Genomic DNA, 27,920 nt, shown 5'->3' with positions numbered 1-27,920 from the left:
ATTCAAGGAAATACAATAGTTTTCGTTCTTGAGTCCTTTTGCGTGTTTTGATTAATTTTGGACTCTTCCGATCCCTTTGTTTGAGCACTTCCTTCTTTGTTCAGTTACCATGGTTCCTCATTTGTTCCACCTGCCATGCCTTTTACGCACACCTGTGGTAAGTGTTTGTTTCTGTATTTAAACCTTCCTCCTCCCTTCGTTCGGTCTTGGTTCGTCATTTGCAACACGCAACAGTCACGTTTGTTTTCTCTAAGTACTTGTTGTTTGCTAATGTAGGTCTTAGCTTCCGTGCGCTCGGCACGCGCTACTTTGGACACTTTAAACTTGATGCTAGTTTAGCATTAGCTTCTTGTGCGCTCCGGGACGCCTTTACTTTGCTTTTGTACCAGTGTTATCTTACCTTTTTACATTAAACCAGCTCTTACCTGCTATTCCTGCTTGTCCTTGGTCCTCGTGCATCCGGGGGTGACACAACATGCGCAGACGATGCGTTCCAAACGTGATACCATGTTTTTTAGAAATGTGTTAAAGTAACAAAACTGAGTGAAACCCAGCAACACAACTAAAGCGTATTTTTTATACTTTTTTTATTTTTAAGAAATACATATTAAAGTGGACCGCTAATGAAAATGTAGTTGAGAAAATGTACAGTTTAAATATATATCTTAAAGATGAACATCTTGTTTTCTCAAAACAAGTAATAACGTCACAAAAGTGCCGTCTTTCAGCAGCAGTTTAGTTTCTAATCCAACTTCGTACTGACGCTTTGGCATTGTTTAACTCTAATATCCAACATTGTATCGACTTTTATAAGTCAGAAAAGCAAAAAATCATTGTAAGCCCTCTTTAATGTATACTTGGAATAAGGAGTAACAGAAATACATGGATGTACTGTAAATAAGATGACATTTCTAAAGAATAATACATTTGTAGTTAAACTTAATGAAAATGTCTAATTTAAGAAAGGGAGACAGGAAAACAAAACAATTTTAACAGTGTTCAATGTTGTTTAAGGTAATATTTTAAATTGTATTAATTTATAATGGAATCATATCAATATACAGAACATTTGCTAAATAAAACAAAATATTTTACAGTTCATTTTATCGTGCATTCATGCAGTTAATTTCCAGGGGATGCAAATGGCAACACTTCAGTGGAATGGCCCATGAAACAACCACTAAGCCGTATAACTATTGCTGATGTGCAGCACATAACCATACATTCTCAAGATGGAGCAGCTGCAGTGGCTACTTCTTGCAGGAGCTCTGTGCTCTTGTGTTTTTGATGTTTCCCTCGTAACCTCTTAAGGCCCAAGCTGTTTGTTTACATGCTTTTCGTATTTCTCTTTGCTATTTGGACTTATAGGACCCTAATTAGAACAAAAACTAAGAATCATCTTTTGATATGATGTACTTAGTCCATATGTAACAAACGTGTACTTCATGTTTAGTGACATGCTAATTCTTATTTTTACCCTTTTTTTTTTTTTCCCAAATTCCATTTTATATTATACTCTTCTGACACCACCAGATGGCAGTATAAGTATCCACATGAGCACATAAAACCCCAATTCAGTAGTGGACACAATTTGGGAAATAATAGCTAAAAGGTGCTGTCCACGCATGTGGCCAACTAAGGGTAAGTTTTTTTGTTTGACTTTTGAATCAGGCCTTTTCAGGACTGCACAACAAAGGGTAGCCCTTTTGTGGCTTTTGCGCTGCTTTTTTGTGAACTTTTGGACCTGTTTCGAGGCATGGTCATGTTTTGAGACCAGCTGCTGTCTTCCTGCCACATCGGAGTTCTCGTGAAGAGACCTGAGAGGATGCAAAGGAAGAGACGGGGCTGCAGCGTTAGCGTTGAGCATCAGGATGGACCAGTTTCACATAGCCATGGCTGAATGAGAATAGACATCAGACAGTCACTGGACGAATTCTTGATCATCTGCGCGGACTAGGCATTGACTGGACATTGGCCAATAGCTAGTGGGCAGTCTAGGATGGAATCAGCTCTCTTGGTTGCTTGGTTGGGTCTGTTCCTGTCTCTGGTCGTGCTGCCCCCACCAACAGACGATGGCGTGGAGCACCATAGGGGCCACCGTGGTGTATATGGGTGTTGAAATGTTTCTGTTTTGTTTTGTTGCTTGTGTTGCAATTGAATGTGCACAATATGTATTATCTATTGCTGGTATTTTGTTATTTCCTTTGTTTTATTTTTGTTGCTGTATGTAGAAATAGCACTTTTGAGTTTGCAGCTCGTTGCATCAGCTCTGTGCTCCCTTAAGGTGTTGTTTTTTTAATGCATTTTTTTCTTTATTGCATTGTTTTCTTCAATGCATTGAACAAAGAGAACACAGTCTACAAAGTCAAATTGCTTGTGTGTTAAATATACTTGGCCCAAAAAATCGTATTCTGTTTCTGATAAAGGGGAATTTAGCACATAAGCAAACTTCTACCTGGTTTGCAGAGGACTTTGAAATAAAAATAACTAACGACTTGAGAATGATGAACACATTTTTTTTCCCCTTTACACTGATGGATGGGTTGTTTGTGTTAGCTGATGAAACAGCTAACACAAACAATCTCCAGGAAACTGACAAACTATATCAATAACAACGTAAAAAACATTTTAATGAATTTTCTTTTGACTTGAGTTTGGATGAAAAATACATTGTTGTTGTTATTCAACATAAAATAATCAACATGTGCATTTTTCGCCAAATGTCTTTTCAGATTTTGGAAACAACATTATGTCACGTGCAGTGGTTTCCTGATCCAATAAAGATCTTTCCTTGTATTTTAGTTAAGTCACAAAAGATAAATATGGTAAGCTATAGGTTACTAGAAGTTAGCAGCTACACAAAAGATAAGCACACAATAGCACACAAGCTAGATACAAATAGGTGTCCTTAATTTAACAATATTGCAGTCGGAAATACATTTTTTGTCAATACAAACAAGTACTAAATAAATAAAGTTGCATTTTACTTACATATACAAAGTATCCAAAGCAGAAGCGTATTTGAAACTATCCAACAAACTTCCGGAATCATGAACTTAAATTACATAATTATAATGACCACTCGGTATCGCCAAAAACAAATTAACAATCCACTTTAAAATAATAAATATGTCATAAGTTTAGTGTTTTTCATACCTACCATTGTTCTCTGAATAATTTCACTTGATAAAACATTTTTTTGGACATTCCACAATACAAAAATAATAAAACTATGTACTATGGTTCCAGTATTGGATTAATATCTGTATCGGCCAATACTCAAGGCGCCAATATTGGCACTGTGTTGGAAGTGAAAAAGTTGTATCAAGACACCCCCTAGTTACAGCCATCCATTCATTTTCTACCACTTGTCCCGTTCGTCCGTGACTCAAACCTGGGTCATTCAGCATGAAAGGCGAGCATGTTAGCTACCGAGCTATCAGCCCGGTAAGCAGCTCTTCTCTTACGGCTGTCAGAGAGTTAGGTCTACCAATGTACACATGGCCCAGCCACTTGGGCTGACCTCTGTTACACATCTTAACAAATTATAAAACAGCAACTAATCACGTCCATGTTGCCGGACAATGCTTGACTAATTGACCTGAGACTTGTTGACACTTAAACCTTAGGACCTGTTTGAGATTTGAACCAAGTGACTAGAGACTAGGGCAGATCGAGATATCTAAATGGATATGTGCATGGCATTTTGACAAAACAACATTGAATTTAAGAGGGCACTGCATTTATTCTTCATTTTGCCTATTATTCACAATCCCTATGTAAGACAAGAACTCATATCTCTTTAATGCATTCTAATTTGTAATAAATGTCAAGTCTGAGATGGCTAACAATGAAGCTAATGGGAATTATCTATTGCGTCAATAAAACCCTTTAAAAAACCATCAGTTTAACACCAACGATGCTCCTTTTACCATGCGTGACCTGTATAGTATCAACCAAGTGCTAGCGATATTGTTATGAGTGCCAACGCTGAGGAACCAGTTTTAGCTGCACCATGATCACAGAGAGGGAACTAGCTTATGCAACTATTGACATACTGAACTGCTGCTGCATCGCCTCTAAATCAGTCAAAGTTAATTCTAGACATGTTCTTGGCTCATTGTCTCAATTGTGAATGGTAAACAAAATTTAAAAAAAAAGAGCAATTCCTCTTTAGGATGTGCACCATGACTGAAGCTTGAAATTGGATTATCCGATTAGGAGGTTGGATAAGACTTCTTACTTCACTTGGTATCAATGATTTAGATTCAGATTTGTACTCTTAAATGACGGAGCTGGTTCAGGTATTGATTAAGAATTGGACCAAGCTTCCAGGGACTGTTTAAGTTAGCAGATAACTACCCTGTGGTTTTGAATACAGGTCTACGGTGTCAAAGAGATAGCATATCAAGTTAATTTGTCAGAGACTTTGAACCTGGTTGAAATTTCCAACTAAATGACTTTAAATAATTTGTGGTTGGGCCAATAAACTTTGGAATAGACGTATGACTTGGATAGCCTTATTTCCACAGAGACTTCCACTCTAATAGATGTGTCATTTATATAATACAAACAAACACCATACCTCCTAAAGAAAACTGCTTTTTTTGACTAGAGTAACACAAAAACTTCCCACATGGACAGAACATAAAAAAATTCTAACACAATTCTGGTGCTAGCGCTGTTGCTAACACAAATATATACTGAGTAAAGTGTGACAACTCCATCCATCCATCCATTTTTTTCTCCCACTTGTCCCTTTCAGGGTCACGGGGGGTGCTTGAGCACATCTTAGCTGCATTCGGGCGGTAGGCAGTGTACACCCTGGACAAGTCGCCACCTCATCACAGGGCCAACACAGATTGACAAACAACATTCACACTCACATTCACTCACTAGAGCCATTTTTAGTGTTGCCAATCAACCTATCCCCAGTTGCATGTCTTTGGAGGTGGAAGAAAGCCGGAGTACCCGGAGGGAACCCACGCAGTCACAGGGAGAACATGCAAACTCCCCACAGAAAGACCCCGAGGCTAGGATCGAACACAGTACCTTCGCATTGTGAGGCACACGCACTAACCCTTGTTCCACCGTGCTGCCCAGTGTGACAACTCATATGTTGTAAACATCGTGCCCTGTGCAGTATTCGAAATAATCTTAATGTATGTAGGTAAAGCATGAAGTCCTTTTTCTTTGTTTTAAACTCCAGTTTTACTTGACATATTTCAAGTATATAAAGTACTCTCAAAAAGTTATGGTTATTTGGCTTTTGTGTGTAATTTCAGGTTGAACCTTCACAGGCTGTAGTGTATTACAGTAATAAATTTGACAAATGACTTGAGACCTGCAGACGTGCCCCAATGCAGACGTACTCCTGTGAGGTCTACTTGTGTGTCTCCAAGTAAAAACAGTGGAAGGACTGTGGTGTGGGAGAGGACTCTAATGTGGGGTGGAATTTGTCTGAAATAGCTGAGCATGTCAGTAATCCGTCATTTCACTCGCTGATCCCAGTGGCAGCAGTGCGTGAAATTTCCAGTCTTCAAACCGACTTGACGCTGGCTAATTTTCTGACTGAACTTCACCGCTGGTCGCCATCAGTTGAGTGTGCAGCTAGCGGATATTAAGGTCTAATGAGGAGGACGCGTGTTGTTAGAGGTGAGGGAAGGAAGGAGGGAGGGGAGAGTCTCCAAGTGCAAAGCTTGAGTAGTAGCAGTTAAAATGTGAGGTACGGGCTGCGTCTCTCCTGAGGACATCAATTTCTTTTTGCAGCGCCTAAAACCTGCGTTATCATGGAAAAGACACACATCAGCATCCAGTGTTTGATGTTTTTCTTCCTGTTTTATGTGCAAGAGGGATTATCAGGAGATTACTCGCCTCATCTTGGACAAAATCTCCTATTAAAGGTGAGGACTATTTTCCTTTATGCCATCCCGGATAACCGCAAACAGTATATTTCTTGTAAAATGATCACTCATCAACTTTTCCAGATAACAAAATATGTGATCAAACATAGAGTTATTGAAGTTGTATGTTTCCCCAAACAGTTTCCACTAATAAAAGTTGTGTTTGCATTAAATAGCCAGCAATGTCCCGGATGTGTGGTAATGTATTGACACAGCAATGACTTGTGTGCCAAATGAACATTTGAAACCCACGCGTTCGCCCTCCCGCTCCCTGTGTACAGTGAGAGTATTTATTTCCCCGCCATTCATGAATGGTTGTGATTCATGGCGCACAGAGCCAGACTGTGGCCACAACTTCAAACGTATACCCATCATTAGCTGTCTTCTTATAGCTCCAAGTTCACTGTGTTTTTCTTCCAACTATTCTTATGCTTTCCTTGTTTCTCTTGCAGAGAGGAAAGCGTCAAAGCAAACCAGCCAAACCAGTGGTAAGTTTCTAGGTTTATGCCGTAAATTGCTACGCACTGAATTGTGTTTATTGCAAAGAACACTTATGCAGTTGCACACATTTTTATCTTTCTCAGTGTTTTTTTTTTTGTATCTTCTGTTCATTCAAAAACCAAATTAAAATAATAACATAAAGTTTAAAAAGTGCCCCGCCCTGCAGCTAAAACACTTCGTAAAGTAGGACCTTCCCAAATTCCAACATGCTGGGCTGATGTGGCCGCGTCTCAATGCTCTGCAGGGTTGTAGTGTTCTCTGGCCAGTGACCACACTGCTCTCAGCAGGCGCCAGCATGGCCCACGTAAACAAGCAAGAGGGGAACAGGAACAGTGTCCATGTGGGGAGCCGCTTTGTGTTTTGTTGAATTGTAAGAGGTAATCGGAGCATGGAAAAAGAAGGGCAAACATGTTTCTGTGTTTGGGACAGTGTTGTTCTCAGGCCTCATGTCACTGCTGGAAGCTTACCAACACTGTGGAGTCATAATAAACATCCACCCATCTTATTTTGTCCTCATTAGGGTCACGGGTAATATGAAGCCCATCCCAGCTGTCATTGACAGGGTACACACCATCAACATCTTCTCCATATTTTTAGGGATAAATGTCCATTGCTTTTAGAGGCACAAAAGTTGGCTGGCGCTTTCACTAACATTTGTATGCTTGAACTGCCTCGTGAAGTCAGCCATGGTCAGTCATAATATTGATTATTTCTTCCATTTAAAGAATATTGTCCACTTTTTCTTTGTCAGCATTTATGGAGGTTAATTTGTGTCTTTATTACGAAAGCTTTTTTTCACCCTGATTTTTTTGTGTTTGAATTTTGCGGACTGAATTTTTTTCACATCAAATTATGCTGACAATTTCATTGGCAATAAATTCAGTGCTTTAAAACTCAGTGTACAAAAATTCAGTGTAAAAAAAAAAATTATGTATAAAAAATTCAGTGTATAACAATTCAATGTAAAAAAAAATCAGTGGATGAAAAATCTCTGTAAACAAATGTTCTGCTTCAAAATGCAAGACTCACTCTGTAAATTAAGACAGAAGCTATTGATCCTGTCTCAGAACCAGCCAATTGACTTCAACCAGCCAATTGAAGTCGCATGACACAGGTCTTGCAAAACAGCATAACAAGGCCAGTTAACCTGGGCATAGTACAACATAATTAACAACATAATTAACATTTCAATGTGGCCTGCTGGATAATTTCAAACTATATAAATGATTCCAATGGTTAAAATCTGGACTTTTGAGTGACATACAAAGATTCATGCAAACAAGGCACGAACCCAGTGGGGCAGAGTGGGCGTGGCTTGTTTACAGATCAAAAAAGCCATAGCGAGCGTCATACGGAGGCAGAATTCTAAAGCAAAGTTCTGCATAACAGTGATATTATATCTAATAAGTGGATGTTTTTTTAAAGGAGAACATTATCACAATTTCAAAAGGGTTACAAACAATAAAAATCAGTTCCCAGTGGCTTGTTTTATTTTTCAAAGTTTTTTTCAAAATTTTACACCTGCCGGAATATCCCTAAAAAAAGCTTTAAAGTGCTTGATTTTCGCTATTTGCGATGCGACTGTCCATTTCCCTGTGACGTCATACAGTGCTGCCAATACAAACCACATGGCGGTTACCAGAGCAAGATATAGCGACATTAGCTCGAATTCAGACTCAGATTTCAGCGGCTTAAGCGATTCAACAGATTACCCATGTATTGAAACAGATGGTCGGAGTATGGAGGCAGATAGCGAAAACGAAATTGAAGAAGAAACTGAAGCTATTGACGCTATTTGGCCATAGCATGGGTGTACCTAATGAAGTGGCCCATAGCATGGCTGGCTTTTTAGCATCGCCGGTAAAATGTCTAGACCAAACGATCAGGACTTTCGCATCTTGTTACACTGGAGCAATTTAAATCCGTCGATTGGTAAGTGTTTGTTTCGCATTAAATGTGGGTATCTAGTTTCAAATGTACATACAGCTAGCGTAAATAGCATGTTAGCATCGATTAGCATAGCATGTTAGCATCGATTAGCTTGCAGTCATGCTGCGACCAAATATGTCTGATTAGCACATAAGTCAACATCAACAAAACTCACCTTTGTGATTTCGTTGACTTCCATCCATCCATCCATTTTCTACCGCTTATTCCCTTTTGGAGTTGCGGGGGGTGCTGGCGCCTATCTCAGCTACAATCGAGCGTAGGGCGGGGTACACCCTGGACAAGTCGCCACCTCATTAATCGTTGCAAATGCATTTGCAGGTTAACCATACATATCTGTGCCATGTCTGTCTTAGCATCGCCGGTAAAATGTGCAGACACTCTGGCAAATTCAATGGGGGTCTGGCAGCAGCTTTCTTGCCAGTGGTGCAACTTGAATCCCTCCCTTTTAGTGTTGTTACACCCTCCGACAACACACCGACGAGGCATGATGTCTCCAAGGTTCCAAAAAATAGTCAAAAAAACGGAAAATAACAGAGCTGAGACCCGGTGTTTGTAATGTGAAAAAGGCGGGTGTATTACCTCGGTGACGTCACGTTCTGACGTCATCACTAAAAGACCGATAAACAGAAAGGCGTTTAATTCGCCAGAATTCACCCATTTAGAGTTCGGAAATCGGTTAAAAAAATACATGGTCTTTTTTCTGCAACATCAAGGTATATATTGACGCTTGCACAGGTTTGGTGATAATGTTCCCCTTTATAGTTAAAAAGTTAAAGTACCAATGATTGTCACACACACACTAGGTGTGGCGATATTATTCTCTGCATTTGACCCACCACCCTGGATCATCCCCTGGGAGGTGAGGGGCAGTGGGCTTTTACCCTTTGCGTATATGTTTTGCCATGTTTGTTGCCCTTGCTCGATTATAAAAAATGTCGATCAAGGAGGGGGTCTTTTATATTCTCAATATCCAGTGTTTTATTTATTATGATTGATATTGTAAATCCATCCATCCATTTCCTACCGCTTATTCCCTTTGGGGTAACGGGGGGCGCTGGTGCCTATCTCAGCTACAATCGGGTGGAAGGCGGGGTACACCCTGGACAAGTCGCCATCCCATCGTAGGGCCAACACAGATAGACAGACAACATTCATACTCACATTCACACACTAGGGCCAATTTAGTGTTGCCAATCAACCTATCCCCAGGTACATGTCTTTGGAAGTGGGAGGAAGCCGGAGTACCTGGAGGGAACCCACGCAGTCACGGGGAGGACATGAAAAACTCCACACAGAAAGACCCCGAGCCGGGGATTGAACCCAGGACTAATCAGGACCTTCGTATTGAGAGGCAGACGCACTAACTCTTCTGCCACCGTGCTGCCCTATTGTACATTCTGACTGTCATATAATTCAGTAAAATAACTAAAGTTCCTTCAATTTTTGAGATGGTCTGTTAAGATTTTTACTGAAAAAGACACTCAAATTTACATACAGAATGTGGGATTTACAACATTAACTATAAAAAATAAAACAGTGAATATTGAGAATATATGAACATTGCTCCTCCACTGCAGACCACCTCCCTGTTCGACATCTTTTATATTCAAGCAAGAGCAACAAAGATGATTGACAAACATGGCGAAAAAAAAAGGCAAAGGATAAAAAAAACATCTACTTATTCAATATAATATCATTGTTCCTATGGTCACCGTAGTGTGTTGTTCATCTATTAATGACCAAACTGTGTTTTGTGAACAGTCAATCAATCAATCAATGTTTACTTATACAGCCCTAAGTCACGAGTGTCTCAAAGGGCTGCACAAGCCACAACAACATCTCAGATTCTACATCAGGGCAAAAAAAACTCAAACAAATGGGATGACAATGGGAAACCTTTGAGGGGACTGCAGATGTGGGGACCCGGGGACCTGTACGTCAAGTGGATGTAGCACAATATTGTGAGAGTCCAGTCCATAGTGGATCTAACATTATAGTTTGAGAGTCTCAGTCTAGTACTCCTCCCTCCATAAATGTATTAAAACATGAATTCTTCATTACGTTTACCTGAACATCATTATTAGTGTAACCAACTCCTCAGCCAAGAAAATATAGCTACTGGCTGTCCTAAAAGTCGCTGGAAGTCCCTAGATGATGTCATTGCCTCGTTTGCATTATTTATGGGAATGGCCCCTGGAGGACAGATACAAAAGTGACTTTAAAAAATTATATTTATGATTACAACTGCATAATACTTTTCTTATTTTTCTTATTAGTTGTTTATAATAAATTGTGTTCTGCATTCATCAAATTTTATTAATTGTGGGTTGTTATATTTACTAAGGAACCATATCTAAGAGTGGCTCATTAACATGAAGGCTGGAATTGGGATGCTGTAGTGATTTATATTAGCCCCCCCCCCCCCCCCCCCCACCACCACCACCACCACCACCACTAAACATACAATTGCATTCATACACCAGTATGACCAGCATTTGGAGTAAGTGAGAGAAGTGTCTTGCCTCAAGGACACAACAACAGCGATGAGGATGGTAGAAGCTGGATTTGTACCAGGAACCCTCAAGTTTGTGGATGACTGCTCTACCATCTGACCCACTGCCCAACTTACCTCTTTTTCCTCTCGTTTTTGATCACTCTTTCTCCTTTTCCTGCATGTTCGGACTCTGTCTTTCAGTCTTTAAAATGTTTTCCATTCGAACTCTGACCAAAGCTTGTTTTATTCTAAGTCGGAATCATTAAAATAATTGCTGCAATTCACACTCCTCTCACTTGGTCCGTCCAATTTTGCACGTGTTAATTTGATTGGTTGTTACATACTTTGCTCATTTTTCCATTATTTGGAAATGTATGCAGGCTGACCCTTTTTTAGTTTTATTGCTTCAACTTGCAAATAACGCATTAGGCTGACACATTTGAGAATTCTTTCAAGTTCTCCGTAAAAAAATAGCATGATACAAGATGTAAATGCTACCAAAACACATACTATGCAATATAAAATTGCCTTCTGCAGGTGACGTCAGCTGGCTGTTGCAGGCCCACCCGCATTTCGGAGCGGAAAGTGTGCTGAAACAAGTCTAAAATCACTACAGTCTATTTTGGGGGACATTTTACATGTAGATGTTATTTTTAGGTCCAGAACTTTGAAATAAGTGCCAACATAGAAGGGTCTTTTAAAACATAACAAAAGGCCAAGAGACAGCTTGTATCACAAAATATATAGATGAGGTATCACTGTACGTACTTGTTTGTTTCTTTCAAAATGACCTTCACCAACTTTTTCATGTCTACCAGCTGAAGGTGACTGACTACCACGTGAAATGTTCCGTGGTTTCCCGCTATGCTGTCACCACAGTCCACAGTTCCATATGGAACCAGCTGGCCATCACCAAAGAGGCTGCCTTCGAGGTCGACCTACCCTCCTCTGCTTTCATCTCCAACTTCTCCATGTAAGGACATCCCTTTCTGACATCCTCCATTTCTGGTTTTCCAACATGCACAATCGGAAATTACAATTGTCAGTTTGTAAGACATGCACAAATTACAGGGAAGGTTTTTTTCTTGTGGCGCTTCAATACTGCAATTTATAACAATGTCCTGATCCAATAGCATTCACTGCAGCTTAGTAAATTAAATGGTTTTCTCCAATGGATGTCCTCATTTGCAGAACGCTTACTCCTCAAAAACAGCGCCAGCACTGTACAAGATCAAAATATACAGTGGGGCAAAAAAGTATTTAGTCAGCCACCAATTGTGCCAGTTCTCCCACTTAAAATTATGACAGAGGTCTCTAATTTTCATCAAAGGTACACTTCAAATGTGAGAGACAGAATGTGAAAAAAAAATCCAGGAATTCCACATTGTAGGAATTTTAAAGAATTTATTTGTAAATTATGGTGGAAAATAAGTATTTGGTCACTTCAAACAAGGAAGATCTCTGGCTCTCACAGACCTGTAACTTCTTATTTAAGAAGCTCTTCTGTTCTCCACTCATTACCTGTATTAATGGTACGTGTTTGAACTTGTTATCTGTATAAAATACAACTGTCCACAGCCTCAAACAGTCAGACTCCAAACTCCCCTATGGCCAAGACCAAAGAGCTGTCGAAGGACACTAGGAAAATAATTGTAGACCTGCACCAAACTGGGAAGAGAAAATCTACAATAGGCAAGCAGCTTGGTGTGAAAAAATCAACTGTGGGAGCAATTATCAGAAAATGGAAGACATACAAGACCACAGATAATCTCCCTCGATCTGAGGCTCCACGCAAGATCTCATCCCGTGGGGTCAAAATTATCATGAGAACGGTGAGCAAAAATCCCAGAACCACATGGGTGGACCTGATGAATGACTTGCAGAGAGCTGGGACCAAAGTAACAAAGGTTACCATCAGTAACACACTACGCCCACAGGGAATCAAATCCTGCAGTGTCAGACGTGTCCCCCTGCTTAAGCCAGTGCATGTCCAGGCCCGTCTGAAGTTTGCCAGAGTGCACATGGGAGAATGTCATGTGGTCAGATGAAACCAAAATAGAACTTTTTTGTATAAACTCAACTCATCGTGTTTGGAGGAAGAAGAATACTGAGTTGCATCCCAAGAAAACCATACCTACTGTGAAGCATGGGGGTGGAAACATCATGCTTTGGGGCTGTTTTTCTGCTAAGGGGACAGGATGATTGATCCGTGTTAAGGAAAGAATGAATGGGGCCATGTATCGTGAGATTTTGAGCCAAAACCTCCTTCCATCAGTGAGCGCTTTGAATAGTTGACCAAATACTTATTTTCCACCATAATTTAGTGTACCTATGGTGAAAATTAAAGACCTCTGTCATCATTTTAAGTCGGAGAACTTGCACAATCGGTGGCTGACTTTTTTGCCCCACTGTAAGTTCATTGGAATTATGTAAGATGCCCAGGGGACGTTCATGATTTGATTACTAAAGGTGTTGGGAACCACACTTATTTAAAGCTACTAAATATAAACAAAACAAATAAGTCAACAGCACACGCCACCAGTCATCACGATTCTAGATTTGGGAGCGGAAGCAGGTTAAAAGGAGGGGAACCTAAGAGCACATGAATGCCCCCTTTGTGGAAGCAAGGCCGAGAGTTAGTAGAGAAAATGACAGGAGTTTGCCCAGTCCCACTTCCCTCCCCGGCACAGTTTATTGAGGCCCGCTGCCAAGTGGGAGATGCCACATTCGCACACATCCACGCGTGCAGAGATGCTGCTGCCTTTAGACTTTGTAACTATGTGTGAATCTAAGACTTGCCTCGCTATTTACAACTTTCACATCTTTCTTGCTCGGTCACTAGCACCTATTTATTTCTTCACACACTCGGACCCTGTACACGTTGCCAAATACCCAGAGGAAAAAAGTTGTGTAACGTGTGTGCCATTTCCGTCTGTGAAACTTAGAAGACTTTGTTCTTCAATGCCCAGCCGCTCCTTCACCTTTTCAGAATAAAAGTACAAGTTCCATTTTTCTACTCATACCTTCTCAGGCTACGACACTAATACAAGACGCATTTCATGCCTGATTGTTTATTTTAGTTAATGTTTGAAGTATTCATTCAAGGGATTTGACCTTAATTTAGCACCTCGTCATGTGATCTCGCAGTCAGCTGCAACGAGGAAGTCCGCTGAGTAAAGTGGATCATACTATGAGTTTGGGTTGGGATTTTCTTGGGTGCTGCCTTCGTGGAAACATTATGGGTCTGCATGACCTCTTGTCAGGAGTCATGTTTTTGGAGGGAAATTACTCTTTTTCCGCATGGTCTGTTTATGACCACAACTTCTTTTCCCACGTTATGCACGCAAACTCTTAACAACCAACATGTGTGTTTGTGCGCCACTCTGGTGATCCCTAATTCTGAAAGGCTCATGATGAATCAATCATTTGTAACAATTTAGGTAAGTTGCCGCATGTTTCACACATTAAGATATTTCTCCTCCCTCTTTCCGCCATTCCATCAGCACCTCCAACAGCAAGGTATACGCAGCCCAGGTGAAGGAACGAGCCACAGCCAGGAAAATATACGACGCTGCTAAGAAGCAAGGAAAAACAGCAGGACTTCTCGCCACCAAGTCAGTGCCGGATTGATGAGAAATAACATAAGCTCATAGAGTTCTGTGCAAAAGTCTTAGGTCTCAGATTTGCACATACTATATGGATGCAACTATTATAGACTGTGCCTGTGAGATTACAGACTGAGTAGTAATCACGGTTACACGATTATCACAAATATAATGCCTTCATTAATTTCACAAAAAAAAAAATCATAAACACTCCTTAGTAATTTTGATGTGTTATTTACTACTGTTTGAAATAACCGTTTTCAAATACCGTATTTCCTTGAATAGCCGCCGGGGCGCTAATTAATTTAAAACCTCTTCTCACTCCTGCGCTTTTTCAAGGCATGCGGTAAAAGTAAGCAGGCGCTAATAATTTTAAAACCTCTTCTCACCCCTGCGTTTACCGATGACCTGCAGTAAAAAATTAAGTCTGATAAAATAAAAAATTCTTCTGCAGCCGCGGCCCGGTGGTTGGGGACCACTGCTCTACAACATGCTATCTGCGTGCCGGCCGGACGCATGGATTTCGCTGCTTCTCATACGAGATTGCAATGCATAGTTGGTCAACAGCCATACTTTTTACACTGATGGTTGTAATATGCCGTAAACAACTTTAACACTCTTACTAATATGCGCCACACTCTGTGAACCCACACTAAACACATTTCTGGAGAACATCGGCTCTGTAACACATTATAAATGCAACATAAGAATTACCCACAATGCCATCCATCCATGACTCTTGGCTATATTATACACGCGCCCCCAACCCTGCCCACCTCAACCGATGCACGGAGAAGGGGGAGGGGGCGGTGTTTGGTGCTAGCGGGGTGTATGATATAGCCAATTCTTAGGTTGCGTTTATAATGTGTTACAGAGTCGATGTTCTCCCAAAATGTGTTTGGTGTGGGTTCACAGAGTGTGGCACATATTAGTAAGAGTGTTAAAGTTGTTTTATATCACAACCAACAGTGTGATCCGTATGGCTGGGGAACAAGACCCCTGGTTTACACATAGCAAAAGCAAAAAAAAAAACTCCTCCGCCATTTTGAAAAGGACGACAGGGGAAGCGTCAATCGTGACGTCACGAATTTGACCCGGCGGTAAAAGTAAGCATGCGCTAATAAATTTGGGGAGCGAGTTTGACCCGGCAGTAATTCAAGGCAGGCGCATATTACATGGCCGGCAGCTATTCAAGGAAATACGGTAACAGCATAGTAACAGAACAAATTATTGAATATAAACAAAAAGTCTCTCTCTTGCAATCACATAAAAGTAACCTCTGCTTTGTAAAGATTCTTCTGTTATGTGTCACACTTGCTATATTAACTTCCAATCAATCAATCCAAAAAAAAAATGCCTGTAGTTTATTTAACACAGACATAAAAAAGCAATATTTAATGTTTAATGGTCACTGGCTGTTGCTGGGTTTTTTTGTTTGCTGCCATTTTTAAGCTAATGTTGCCTACTAGCGTGTCTCTCCATAGGTGCATGGTGGTTAATCGTTGCATCCCCGTATGGCGTCTAGCAGGTGAAAAAATATTGGTATCGTTTCATATTTGTGTTTGTTTGTTACTTAGCAGGCTACTTCCTGTTGCATAGAGTACACTGAACTCAGGAAATATAGTTTTTTATTCCGTACAAACATTGAAAGATCCTAACCAGAAATCTTCCTTGGCCCGTGAAGACATACTTGCTGTACCTTTTGAAAAATGTCACTGAAACAACAAAGTTTGTTGTGCCCCAATACTTTTGTACAGTCCTCCATGTTAAACTCCCCATGTTACTTTCCAACACTTATGATTATTTATTTCCACTGTTCTCCTCCAGAGAAAGGGAGATTGAGAAGTTTCGTGTAGCAGTGAGCGTACCGCCAGGAGCTCGGATGTCCTTCAGCCTGACTTACGAGGATCTGCTACCTCGTCGACTTGGCCGCTACGAGCTAAGCGTGGGTCTGAGGCCCGGCCAGCCTGTCCAGAACCTTACATTAGATGTCAGTATAGCAGAGAGAACAGGCATCAGTTTCATCAAGGTCCTCCCTCTCAGAACCAGCCGACTACTGTCGAATGACGCTCAAGGTAACTCAAGTTTGTTTTAACTTTCGTTAAAAATAATAACTTATTAAAAACACGGTGGCGTCAGTAGGATTTGACAAGCCAAAGTCAATGTGAGGTTGCCAATAAAGAAGTACAGTAGCAGCATCTTTTGACAGACTGACCCAGTTTCTCAAGTATGGTCGACCATTTAAACTATCGTAAACCATGCTGCTTTTAGTGTGTGTGTGTGTGTGTGTGTGTGTGTGTGTGTGTGTGTGTGTGTGTGTGTGTGTGTGTGTGTGTGTGTGTGTACTGGTAAGTAAATAGCTTTGCACCTGGCCAAACAATGCCAAATGGTGACATCACCTACAAAGCACTAAAAGAGAATATATATATTTTTTATACATATACTGATCAATCTTTATACTCTTTATTAAACACGTTGTAGTTCAATTGGTGGTTTTAGCTGATGGTGTAAAAAAAAAAAAAGAAGCTAGCAGCTACACAACAGCTAAGCAAAAAATAGCACACAAGCTAGGCAGACATAATAAGTGATCTGCATTGAACAATACTGCAGTCCAAACAACACCTGTCAATACAAACAAGTATCAAATAATTATACTTACATATTATTAGCAAATTCAAAATCTCTAATACAGAATCATATAAGAAAGTATCCACTAACAAACGGGTCTGGATCATTCAACTTACTGCGTCACGCGCTCAATATTAATTCACCATTGTGACTACTAGGTATTATCACACCACTTCAAGAGTGCATACATCCATCATAAGGTTAGTGTGTTTAACACCTCTGTGTGAAGCTAGCCCACCCACCTTGTCCAAATCTCCCCAAACTTTTACAATTCGTCTGTGCTGGTTTGTGCTGCAAAAATGTTTGGTCTAACTATTAGAGTTTTTATGTTAACGTTTTTCTCCTTTCTGAGCTCCCACTTCATCAAAGTAGAGGAGTTTGAGTGTCCCAATGATCCTAGGAGCCATGTTGTCCGTGGGCTTGTATGCCACCTGGTAGGGTCTCCCAAGACAAACAGATCTTCGATGAGGAATCAGACAGAGAGCAGCTCGAATACCTTTATGAAGAAGAAAAAAGAAGGACTCAGATTTCCCTCGCCTGGACTCAATTCACTGAGGCCCCCCTCTGAAGCCAGGCCCGGAGGTGGGGCTTGATGGCGAGCGCCAGGTGTACATGGGGCCCAAATGGGCACAGCCCAAAGATGCAACCTGGGTGCCCCCTCTAATGGGCTCACCACTCAAAGGAGGGGGCATAGAGGGCAGGTGCAGTGTGAGTTTGGCGGAAGCCAAAGGCAAGGCACATGGCGGTCCGATCCTTGGCTACATAAGTTAGCTTTTGGGACATGGATTGTCACCTCACTGGGCGGGAAGGACCCTGAGCTGGTGCGTGAGGTGGAGAAGTTCTGGCTAGATATAGCTGGACTCACTTCGATACACAGCAAGGGCTCTGAAACCAGTTCTCTCGAGAGGGGCCGGACTCTCTTCCACACTGGCGTTGCACGCACTGAGAGACGACGGACTGGAGTGGCAATTCTTGATGGGCCCCGACTCAAAGCCTGCAAGTTGGAGTTTACCCATTGAATGAGAGGGTAGCTTCCCTCCGCCTTTGGGTGGGGGGACGGGTCTTGACAGTTGTTTGTGCCTACACACCTAACAGCAGCTCGGGGTACCCACCCTTTGTGGATTCCCCCTAGGGAGTACTGGAGAGTGCTCTGTGACAGTGCGCTCTTATCACACCGTCACTTGAGGAGAGCGAGGACGCACCTGGGCGCTGTCACAAAGTCAATGTCATTGTTGTGACTTGGAGAAGATAACGTTGTGAGTGGCGTGTAGTCAGATGTACACCTCTACGCGAAACCCAAGCACCCACACAAGACAGACTCACCAAAAAGTCAGTCAAAACGACGAGACACGTTCAGATGGCGCCATATAAGTGCGCCTTGGCGCTTTGTAGAGGTCACATGACCAGTAGACCAGACCAAGTTGTCTTAAGGTGGACTTATTATTTATTCAAGGAGTTGCTAAATATTAAGTTTCATTTGATATGAAATGGATATACCTGTATAGACATATACTGGATCATGTTTAGTATGAAATGTTGCCAGTGGTATGCCTGAGGGAGGGGTTTGGACTATTTAAGGGAGACTGTTCCGTCAGTCGAAGTGGGAGTAGAAAAGCAGGTTGGTTGTGGAAGGTTGGAAAATAGTATAAACAGTGATTGGTGATTGTTGAGCGCCAGATATTTTTTTGATTGCTGCATTTTGTAAATACTTAATCTTTTTTGTATTTACTTTTCATTTTCACCAATTTTTGCATTGTATATATTTTTGCACACTGTGCACTGGTGACCTACTTGGTTCAATAAACATCCCCAAATCAAAATCTGCAACTGAGCCATCATTGGTTGCATGAGTATATAGTTTTTTTTGGAGCGAACCTATAACATGCTCTGTCAGGTGATTACCTTGTTCTACCGTCATGTTGGCAACGACAGTGAAACCTGGATTGGGAAGAACGGCCACCCAGATCTGAACCCGAGTCGTGTTTTGTTACTGGACTTTTGTGCTCGTCACAGATTGTCCATAACAAAACACAATGTTCCGACATAACGGTGCTCATTTGTGCACTTGGCACTACGACACCCTCGGCCGTAGTTCCAAGATCGATTTTGTATTTGTGTGATCGGCTTTGCGGTCTCATGTTTTGGACATTCGGATGAAGAGAAGGGCGGGGCTTTCTACCAATCATCATCTAGTGGTAAATTGGCTGCGATGGTGGGGGAGGATGCCGGACAGACATGGCAGGCCCAAACACATTGTAAGGGTCTACTAGGAACATCTATCTGAGTCTTCTGTCAGAGAGAGTTTCAATTCCCACCTCTGGAAGAACTTTGAACAGGGAGGTGCTGCATATTGAATCCGAGTGGACCATGTTCCGTACCTTTATTGTCAAGGCGGCCAATCAAAGCTGTGGCCGCAAGGTGGTTGGTGCCAGTCGTGGCGGTAATCCCAGAACCAATGCCCTCAAGCTGAAAAAAGAGAGTTCTATCAGGTCCTTTTGACTCATGTGACCCCAGAAGCAGCGGATTTTAGAATAATTGAAAAACGGTGAAGGCAAAAACTAAAATGTTTGCAGCATAAACGTAGCACAAAAGATTGGGGAAAGTTTAGATAGATTTAGACGAGGTGGGAGGGCCAACTTCACACAGGAACACACCTACCATTGTTCTCTGAATAATTTCACTCGATCAAGCATTTTCTAACATTCCACTCTACAAAATGATAAAAACACAGTATGTACTGTATTCTGTAAGTGCTGTATAAAAGTATTCGTACTGATATTGTTTTGGATTAACATGGGTACCCGCCAATACTCAAAGCGCCAATATTGGTATCGTATCGGCAGTAAAAAAAGAAGTTGTACCGGGACACATCTAGCTATAGCATAGAGAGAAGTTGGGGTTGTAAAGTATTTGTCTCATAGAAACTGTTTAACATTTTTAGAGGGACTGTGTTCCTGTAGGTGCTGCAAACCCTCCTGCATCTACTCAGGTTGAACAAAGTGTCAACTGCGCTCATGTTCGTTACAGTCCCACTCTTCAACAGCAGAACATCATTTCCCCCAAGGGTCTCAATGCAGACTTTGTTATTCAGTATGATGTGAACCTCACAGACCTCATGGGTGATATCCAGGTAAGCAGCGTAGTTTCTCCCTATCTTGTGCATATAGTGTATAGTTTATTATACGAGTGGTAGCACAAAGCGAGTTTTATGCTTCTCACCATCTCCCAGGTGTTTGATGGCTACTTTGTGCATTACTTTGCACCCAGAGGACTTCCTGTGGTTCCCAAAGATGTTATATTTGTCATTGATGTCAGTGGCTCCATGATAGGCACCAAAATCAAACAGGTCAAGTAACAAAATACTAGGATGATGTTAATGGTGGGATGCGTTGACTCTCAATAAAAAAAATAAAAAAATTCTGTCAGCAGACAAAGCAGGCAATGAGCACCATCCTCACAGACCTGAGAGAAGGAGACCAATTCAATATCATCACTTTCTCGGATAATGTTCACACGTGGAGGAAAGGGCGTACAGTGCGGGCCACTCGACAGAATGTACGAGACGCCAAAGAGTTTGTAAAGAGGATTATTGCTGAAGGATGTGAGTCCACACTAACGACACTGTAGAAGCTTTATTGTCTAGCCTTCTTTATAAAATGCTGACATTTACCAATGTTGTGCTTCTGCCTCAGGGACTAATATCAATGCAGCTCTTCTCTCAGCTGCCCAGCTCGTCAACACTCCGTCCTCTGGCTCCCGTCGTGTCCCTCTTGTGATTTTCCTCACTGACGGTGAAGCTACCATGGGAGTAACCACAGGTGACACCATCCTTAGTAACGCCAAAAGGGCGCTGGGTTCAGCGTCTCTCTTTGGCCTGGCTTTTGGAGATGACGCAGATTTCCTACTCCTGAAACGTCTGGCGCTGGATAACAGAGGCATCGCTCGGATGGTTTATGAGGACGCCGACGCCGCCTTGCAGCTGAAGGGCTTTTACGATGAAGTAGCCAGCCCGTTGCTCTCAGACATCCAGCTGAATTATCTGGATGATCAGGCGTTTGATGTCACCCGCTCACTGTTCCCAAACTACTTCCAAGGCTCTGAGTTGGTGGTGGCCGGAAGGTTCAAACCGGGCCTGAAGGATTTGAAGGTGTCCTTATTGGCCTCTGATAACAAGCAGCGTGTCAAGCTGGAGAATGATGTCTTGATCTCTCCTGCAGGCCAGAACAATACTTCACGCTCACTGGGGTGCTTAGGGGGTTCTGAAGGCATCTCCAGCTTTGTGCATCGCCTCTGGGCCTATTTCACCATCAAGGAGTTGCTTTTAGCCAAACTCAACACCACTGATGCTGTCACCCAGAAGCTGCTGGCTGACAAGGCCACCAATCTGTCCCTCAAATATAACTTTGTTACACCTGTCACATCTTTAGTTGTAGTCAAACCAGATGCAGATGAAATAACTCCAACCACTGCAAAGCCTACAGTCTCAGCCACAACACTGACAAGCTCCCCTACAACCAAATCAGGTGCTGGTGCGTCAAAGAAGCCCAATTCTTTCGCCATCAAAATAAAACCAAACCCACCTCAGCCACCTCCCAGAGAAACTAAAAAAACATCAGCACCACTTTCCATGGCAAAAACTCTGAAAACAACGACAACCTCAAGCCCAGCGTCCAACAAAACCCCGCCAGCACTATTCTCTGGCAAAAAGCCTTCACAAAATGATTCTCAAATTGCCCCACCGACTCATGATGGAAAAATTTCTACCTCTGTGCTCCATTTTCTTAAAACAGTCCCGCCTCCTGCACCTGGAAAAGTCTCCACCCCTTTTCCCAGCACCATGAATACAACGCCGCCAACCACCAGCACCACACGGCCCAGCTCTCCTCCTCCCCTAAGCCCCCAGCCTGCTCCAACTGTTACAGAGGTAGAGAGCACCACCACATCACCCATTGATCATGCAAACGTCACCACTATGCAGCCACAGCTCTCGTCCACGCTCACTCCGTCCACTCAGACAACTTCATCCGCCGCTCAAGATTTAGAAGGAAACAGCAGAAACGCCGCAATTGAGAGTGACGTGCACGTTGCCACTCTCATAGAAGCCACATTTTCCCCCATGCCAGGTGCAACGGACGGGCCAAGGCTGTGGGAGGCGGCAGGACTCCTGGGTAAGATGATTTGTCTTTATTAAGTACTTTTATAAGTTTCCCATAGGACTGCAGTCTATACATATTCATTTATTTTCTAATGGCTAAACTATGCTAAGCTATCAGCATTTCAGCTTTTTCTCAATACATCGTGTAGTCCCCGGCAGCACGGTGGGACGGGTTAGTGCATTTGCCTCACAGTAAAAAGGTCCTGGGTTCAATCCCCGGGCTCTGTGTCTTTCTGTGTGGAGTTTGCATGTTCTCCCCATGACTGTGCGGGTTCCCTCCGGGTACTCCAGCTTCCTCCCACCTCCAAAGACATGCACTTGGGGATAGGTTGATTCGCAACACTAAATTGGCCCTAGTGTGTGAATGTGAGTGTGAATGTTTTCTGTCTATCTGTGTTGGCCCTGCGATGAGGTGGCGACTTGTCCAGGGTGTACCATACCTACCGCCCAAATGCAGCTGAGATAGGCTCCAGCATCCCCCGCCACCCCAAAAAAGGACAAGCGGTAGAAAATGGATGGATGGATGGATGGTGTAGTCCCCATGTAACCCTCGGGCCACACTTTGGATACCTCTGGTTCACTATATTTATTTATTATTGTTCTTATTTCTTTATTTATTTATGTCTCCAGGAAAGCGAAGTGTTACACCAAACAACAAATAAGTGTCAACAAGATCTGTCTTAGCACCATCGCTCGTCATGACATTTGCTAGTCAAAAGCTGCACACTTGTGGAGATGCTCTGCATGCTTCCACAACTCGCCTTTCCCGGGCGGTGGTAATGCCGGGGCTTGTGGAGGTACCCTGCATTTTTGGATCTCTGCTCCCACGGTCTTCCCTCGTTTACACTGGTTAATTGGGATTTCTGTGATATCTACATCCTAGGTAATTCCGATAAGTTAAAATTGGGCTTCCATGTGCTGAAACCACAGGCATAAGTTGTTCTGCACAAAGTTGGGCAATTTGACAGTCATAGCTACAACCATCAGCTGTGAAGTTAGCATCCTGTGTTAGCTTTGTGTGTCTGTTTTGTCGTTCCAAATCGATTATGTCTAAATTGTGTTATTTGTGTTGGAGATGAAGTACATCAAAAGAGTTTGTTTCTGCTTTGACCGGACAGTTGCTGATAGTCTCTAGCTAAGGTTCTTAACCTTTTTTACTTCTAGGCCCAACTTTTCCACTACTGAGGGATTTGGGGCCTACTTAGATATCAACACTGAATTGGTAATCTAACTCTTGATTTTAATCATCCATCCATTTTCTACCGCTCGTCCCTTTTGGGGTCACGGGGGGTCGCTGGAGCCTATCTCAGGTGCATTCGGGCGGAGGGCGGGGTACACCCTGGACAGTTCGCCAGCTCATCGCAGGGCCAACACAGATAGACAGACAACATTCACACTGACATTCACACACTAAGGCCAATTTAGTGTTGCCAATCAACCTATCCCCAGGTGCAAGTTTTTGGCGGTGGGAGGAAGCCGCAGTACCCGGAGGGAACCCGCGCAGTCACGGGGAGAACATGCAAACTCCACACAGAAAGATCCGGAGCCTTCCAGACCTTCGTATTGTGAGGCAGGTGCCCTGACCCCTCTTCCATCGTCATAGTCAATAATTATATCTAACCTATTAAAAGTTTAATATGTTAACAACCTAGTCAAATTATATAAAGCCATGTGTTAATCACAAAGGTTATTATCAAAGCTCAGGTCAGGCTGATTACAAAAAAATAATAGTAATCAAATATGCTGAAAAAAAGGGACTTATAAAAACTGATGAAAAATAACAAAAATTCTAACTAAATTACTAATAAATAATAATAATAATATATCTGTTTCTTAAATGAACTGTAAATATAGTTAAACACTTTAGTTATAATTTTCGGACTTTAGAATCTTCTCTATTACAATCTTCTCTATTACTTTAGCGCTATACTTCTTGTGTTTGTTTGATAGTGTTATTACTACCACAAGTGGTGGAAGTAGAATTAAGTACTGCTGCATCCCATTTGGACCACAGCTAATAAAAAAATAATTTTTTGGCGGCCCTATACGGGGGCGCTCGCAACATTGGGTCGCAGCCTTTTTGTTAAGAAACATTAGTTTATAGCAGTTTGCCTGAAGTGCTGCGCCGAATGTGTATTATTACTTCCAGCTGTTGTTGTTCGACATCGCTCGCATGGAAGGCTTCCCAATGTGTCAAAGTGTTATTGATGAGACAGGAGTTAAAGATGAAGTCCATCAAAAAGTTGTTGTGCCAAAAGTTAACTTGAGGTCGTCGCGATGAAAATAGAGGAAAAACAAGATTAGCAGCCTTTTGTTGTTAGCATTGCTACCCTTAACCCACAAACTGAATTGGCTCGGTGAAAATATTCACAACATTACCACAACATAATTAATAAAACATAAGACATATACTGTACGTAACAATTTAAAACTTAAGTTAGGCTAATAAAGTTTACGTTTTTTTACTTTGTGAGTTTGTTTTTTTATCGACATTGGGGTGGAGCTGCGAGATTTGAGGCGTGATGTGGCCACGGACAGTATTTCGCCTTTAGTGACCCTTTGTATTTCATTAGCACGTAAGTGCATGATGCAAGAAACACTTATAGTCGTGCATACCGCTTTAAAGTTAAAGTACCAATGATTGTCACACACACACTAGGTGTGGAGAAATTTTGTCCTCCGCATTTGACCCATCCCCTTGTTCACCCCCTGGGAAGTCAGGGGAGCAGTGGGCAGCAGCGGTGCCGCGCCCGGGAATCATTTATGGTGATTTAACCCCCAATTCTATTTTTAGTGGTCCAAATTTGCTCCTGGTGGGCTGCCGCAAATAAGTGGATGTATGGGAAATCATGAGTTCAGGTTTTTATTTTTTTTAGATAAAAAAGACAAAAGAACCTGTCTGAAAAGGAGTAGAAGGAGACAGAAAATGTCAATGTTCTGCACCATAACTCAGATTACCAAACCCAATCATATTTACATTGTTTGTTAAATTTAATAATCCGATACACAATGAACTACATAAAGCACAATCACCAGTGATCACACACACACACACACACACACACACACACACACACACACACACACACACACATTCTTGTATTTGTTACCTTTTTGACACCTACCTCTTTAGGACCCCTCTTTCTAGATATAAAGATTTCTAGATATAAGATTTCTAACATTAATAATACATACATATTGCGCAAATATAAAAAAGGTAAGCTTTTAGTTTTTTGTTTTTTTAAGCTTTTGTTTATAACTTTTTTTAATTACTTCAAGTTATTACAGTATGTCTCTATATACATATTTCTTTTATTTTTTTATGTAATTTTGGCCAAAGGGGGTGCATTTCAATTTCCTGCACACACCTTTTATTACATATGTTGGCCAGAGGGGGAGCACTTCAAATTTTTACAAGCACTTGTACTTTTATATGTTGACCAGAGGGTGAGCACTTTCAAAACTGACAAACAGTCAATTTGAAAAATTCCTCCTTTTTGGACCACCGTGATGTTGATTGGTTTAACCACCAACAAATGAGATCTCTATTTTTTGTTTTTTGTAATGTGCTCAAGGTCGATGACAAACGAGTCACAGACCACAGATGGCCCTTGTGCCGCACTTTGGGCAACCCTGTTGTAGAAGCTAACTGTTAATGGCCACTATAGTCTTAGTACCGTAGTGTATTAATTCATCCTATGGTCACATATGGGACGCGGGTTGTCTTACGTCAGCACCGGAAGTCGTAAAATCAGCTGTTAACCTGGCAAGTTTTTTCAGGGATGAATAGGGAAGTCCTTCTTTAGCTGCCGTCTTGTTTTATCATATATTGCTGCATTTGGACCTTTCAATTTTTACTTTTGTATGCACATCACATCAACAAAAAATCCTAACTTTGGAGCAATGTTCACGGACTCTAGTATTTGGCTCTCTATTAGAAGCAATGGTTTTCCGTATTGGGACCATGATTTCAGTCGTAACTTGTTCATCGTTCCTCATATGGAAGGTACTTTTCCTTGTTTATGTTTCAAGAAGGATATAAATACAAGAACACACACACGCAATCACTCTCAATAATCACACATTATTTAGTATATTGTTACAGAATACATGATTGTTTAAATGTCACCACCTCCATATATTTGATCAACAATGCATGTGTGTATTCCTGATACCCAACATTGTTTGTTATCCCTAGTGCTTTTTTTTTGCTGCATGTATTATCACATATTTATTACATGTCTTAGTCGATTGCGGAGAGAAGTCCAAAAAAGTGTTTTTGGATTACAAAGCGTTGTTGTTGTTTGTTGTTTTAAAGGTTGTTAGACAATCCAGGACTTTTAGAAAGCCAGGCCGTCTTTTGAGTCTTGTCTTAGTATAATCATAAAAAAACAATAAAGCTAATCATAACAAATAGATGTCATCTAATGTTATCCATCTCTCCTCAAGATGTCTCTACCTCTATTCAAATCCAGAGAAAGGGTGAGTGTCCTCTCATTTCTTACATTTATGACCGTGAATGTCTTTAAATGCATCTCATATATTACATGTGTTGTATCTCTCCATGCATCAAACAGATATTGATCTTGTAAAAGGTGAGTGCGATTAGCACATTTTACAAGTCACATTGCACAGTATGACAGACTTTAATTCAAATCTTTCCTTCTGTTTCTCAGATTATGACACAAGCTATGATTATGACTATGATCTCAACTATGATGCATGTAAGTTTTATAAGGAATGTGTGACTATTCTCTGCAGGTTTCTCTTTGAAAACATGTTATTGTCATTTTAGGGGGCAATGCAGCAGACACAGAATCTTTTGGTTGGTATCGTCTTGGCCTTATTTGTTGTGTAATTCTCAACTCATACGCACTTAATTGTAGCAAGTCTGATACAATACATGTGTAGTTTTGTGATTGATTTCAGTGCTTGGGAGTGAGGAAGACTGTCCTTTAGTTGAATGTCTTGTGCTTTTAGAACCTCCATCCAGACTGAGCGCTGAGCACTTTTCCTCATCAGGTAAGGAAATTATCATATTCTTAAGTGTATTTTGCTCTTTTAATGTGCTCTTAATATCTTCCGTTGCAGTTGATGGAGATCCTCATTTTGTGGTTCAGTTGCCAAAGCAACAGCAGAACTTGTGTTTCACTGTAGATGGAAGAGCTGATGATGTGCTCAGGCTGGTGGAAGACCCACAGATAGGTATTTATTTGTTTACTGCTGTATCTCATAAAAGTCAGCTTACCACTCACATTTCAGCAACAATTTGATTCATCTTCTCTAGACACATTACTAAACAATTGCCATTTGGATACAAATTAGAGTAGTCAGCATGAGTACCATTGTAGATATGCTGTCCTTAGAAAATAAGTCAACATGTGTCAAACTTGGACTTGGACGAGGATAGTTCTCCCGAGGTGCGAAGCAAATGGAGTGGAAACGGCGATGGCGTGAAGGTAGAGACATCTTTTTATTTTGACACTATAGCTAAAAACAGGAACCAACAAAAAGCGCGCACAATGGCGGTACAAAAACTGACTAAGGAAACAGAAGACTAGCACAAGGGCAATTGACTATAAACTATAAACAAAACCTTACTTGACATGGAAACGTGAACGAGACATGGATCATAGCAAGGTGCGTAGCAGGTGGTAGATGTGAGAAGGAGGTGATGTTGCCAG

The 27,920-nt window shown here is 41.5% G+C and overlaps 1 protein-coding gene across 2 annotated transcripts in view; it reads left to right on the top strand.

Annotated features, from left to right (window-relative positions):
• Window positions 1–325: 325 nt before the first annotated feature.
• The window catches only part of itih6 (inter-alpha-trypsin inhibitor heavy chain family member 6), a 32,219-nt gene continuing 4,624 nt past the window's right edge, over window positions 326–27,920 (top strand). Inside the window, exons 1-16 of one of the 2 annotated variants that reach the window (XM_061904348.1) lie at window positions 326–5,903; window positions 6,080–6,265; window positions 6,356–6,391; window positions 11,667–11,821; window positions 14,352–14,462; window positions 16,281–16,528; window positions 20,042–20,211; window positions 20,311–20,427; window positions 20,511–20,682; window positions 20,774–22,249; window positions 26,686–26,718; window positions 26,814–26,831; window positions 26,913–26,960; window positions 27,032–27,061; window positions 27,217–27,258; window positions 27,328–27,441. In XM_061904348.1, coding sequence (XP_061760332.1) covers window positions 6,215–6,265; window positions 6,356–6,391; window positions 11,667–11,821; window positions 14,352–14,462; window positions 16,281–16,528; window positions 20,042–20,211; window positions 20,311–20,427; window positions 20,511–20,682; window positions 20,774–22,249; window positions 26,686–26,718; window positions 26,814–26,831; window positions 26,913–26,960; window positions 27,032–27,061; window positions 27,217–27,258; window positions 27,328–27,441 — 2,821 coding nt within the window. In that variant the 5' untranslated portion in view covers window positions 326–5,903; window positions 6,080–6,214. The remainder of the gene's footprint in view (window positions 5,904–6,079; window positions 6,266–6,355; window positions 6,392–11,666; window positions 11,822–14,351; window positions 14,463–16,280; window positions 16,529–20,041; window positions 20,212–20,310; window positions 20,428–20,510; window positions 20,683–20,773; window positions 22,250–26,685; window positions 26,719–26,813; window positions 26,832–26,912; window positions 26,961–27,031; window positions 27,062–27,216; window positions 27,259–27,327; window positions 27,442–27,920) is intronic. The other variant, XM_061904347.1, reaches the window with a different exon arrangement.

Source organism: Nerophis ophidion, linkage group LG06 (assembly GCF_033978795.1).
Source record: "Nerophis ophidion isolate RoL-2023_Sa linkage group LG06, RoL_Noph_v1.0, whole genome shotgun sequence".
Taxonomy (NCBI): Eukaryota; Metazoa; Chordata; class Actinopteri; order Syngnathiformes; family Syngnathidae; genus Nerophis; species Nerophis ophidion.
The sequence above is the reverse complement of the archived record's forward strand: the minus strand, read 5'-3'. Positions and strand labels throughout refer to the sequence as shown.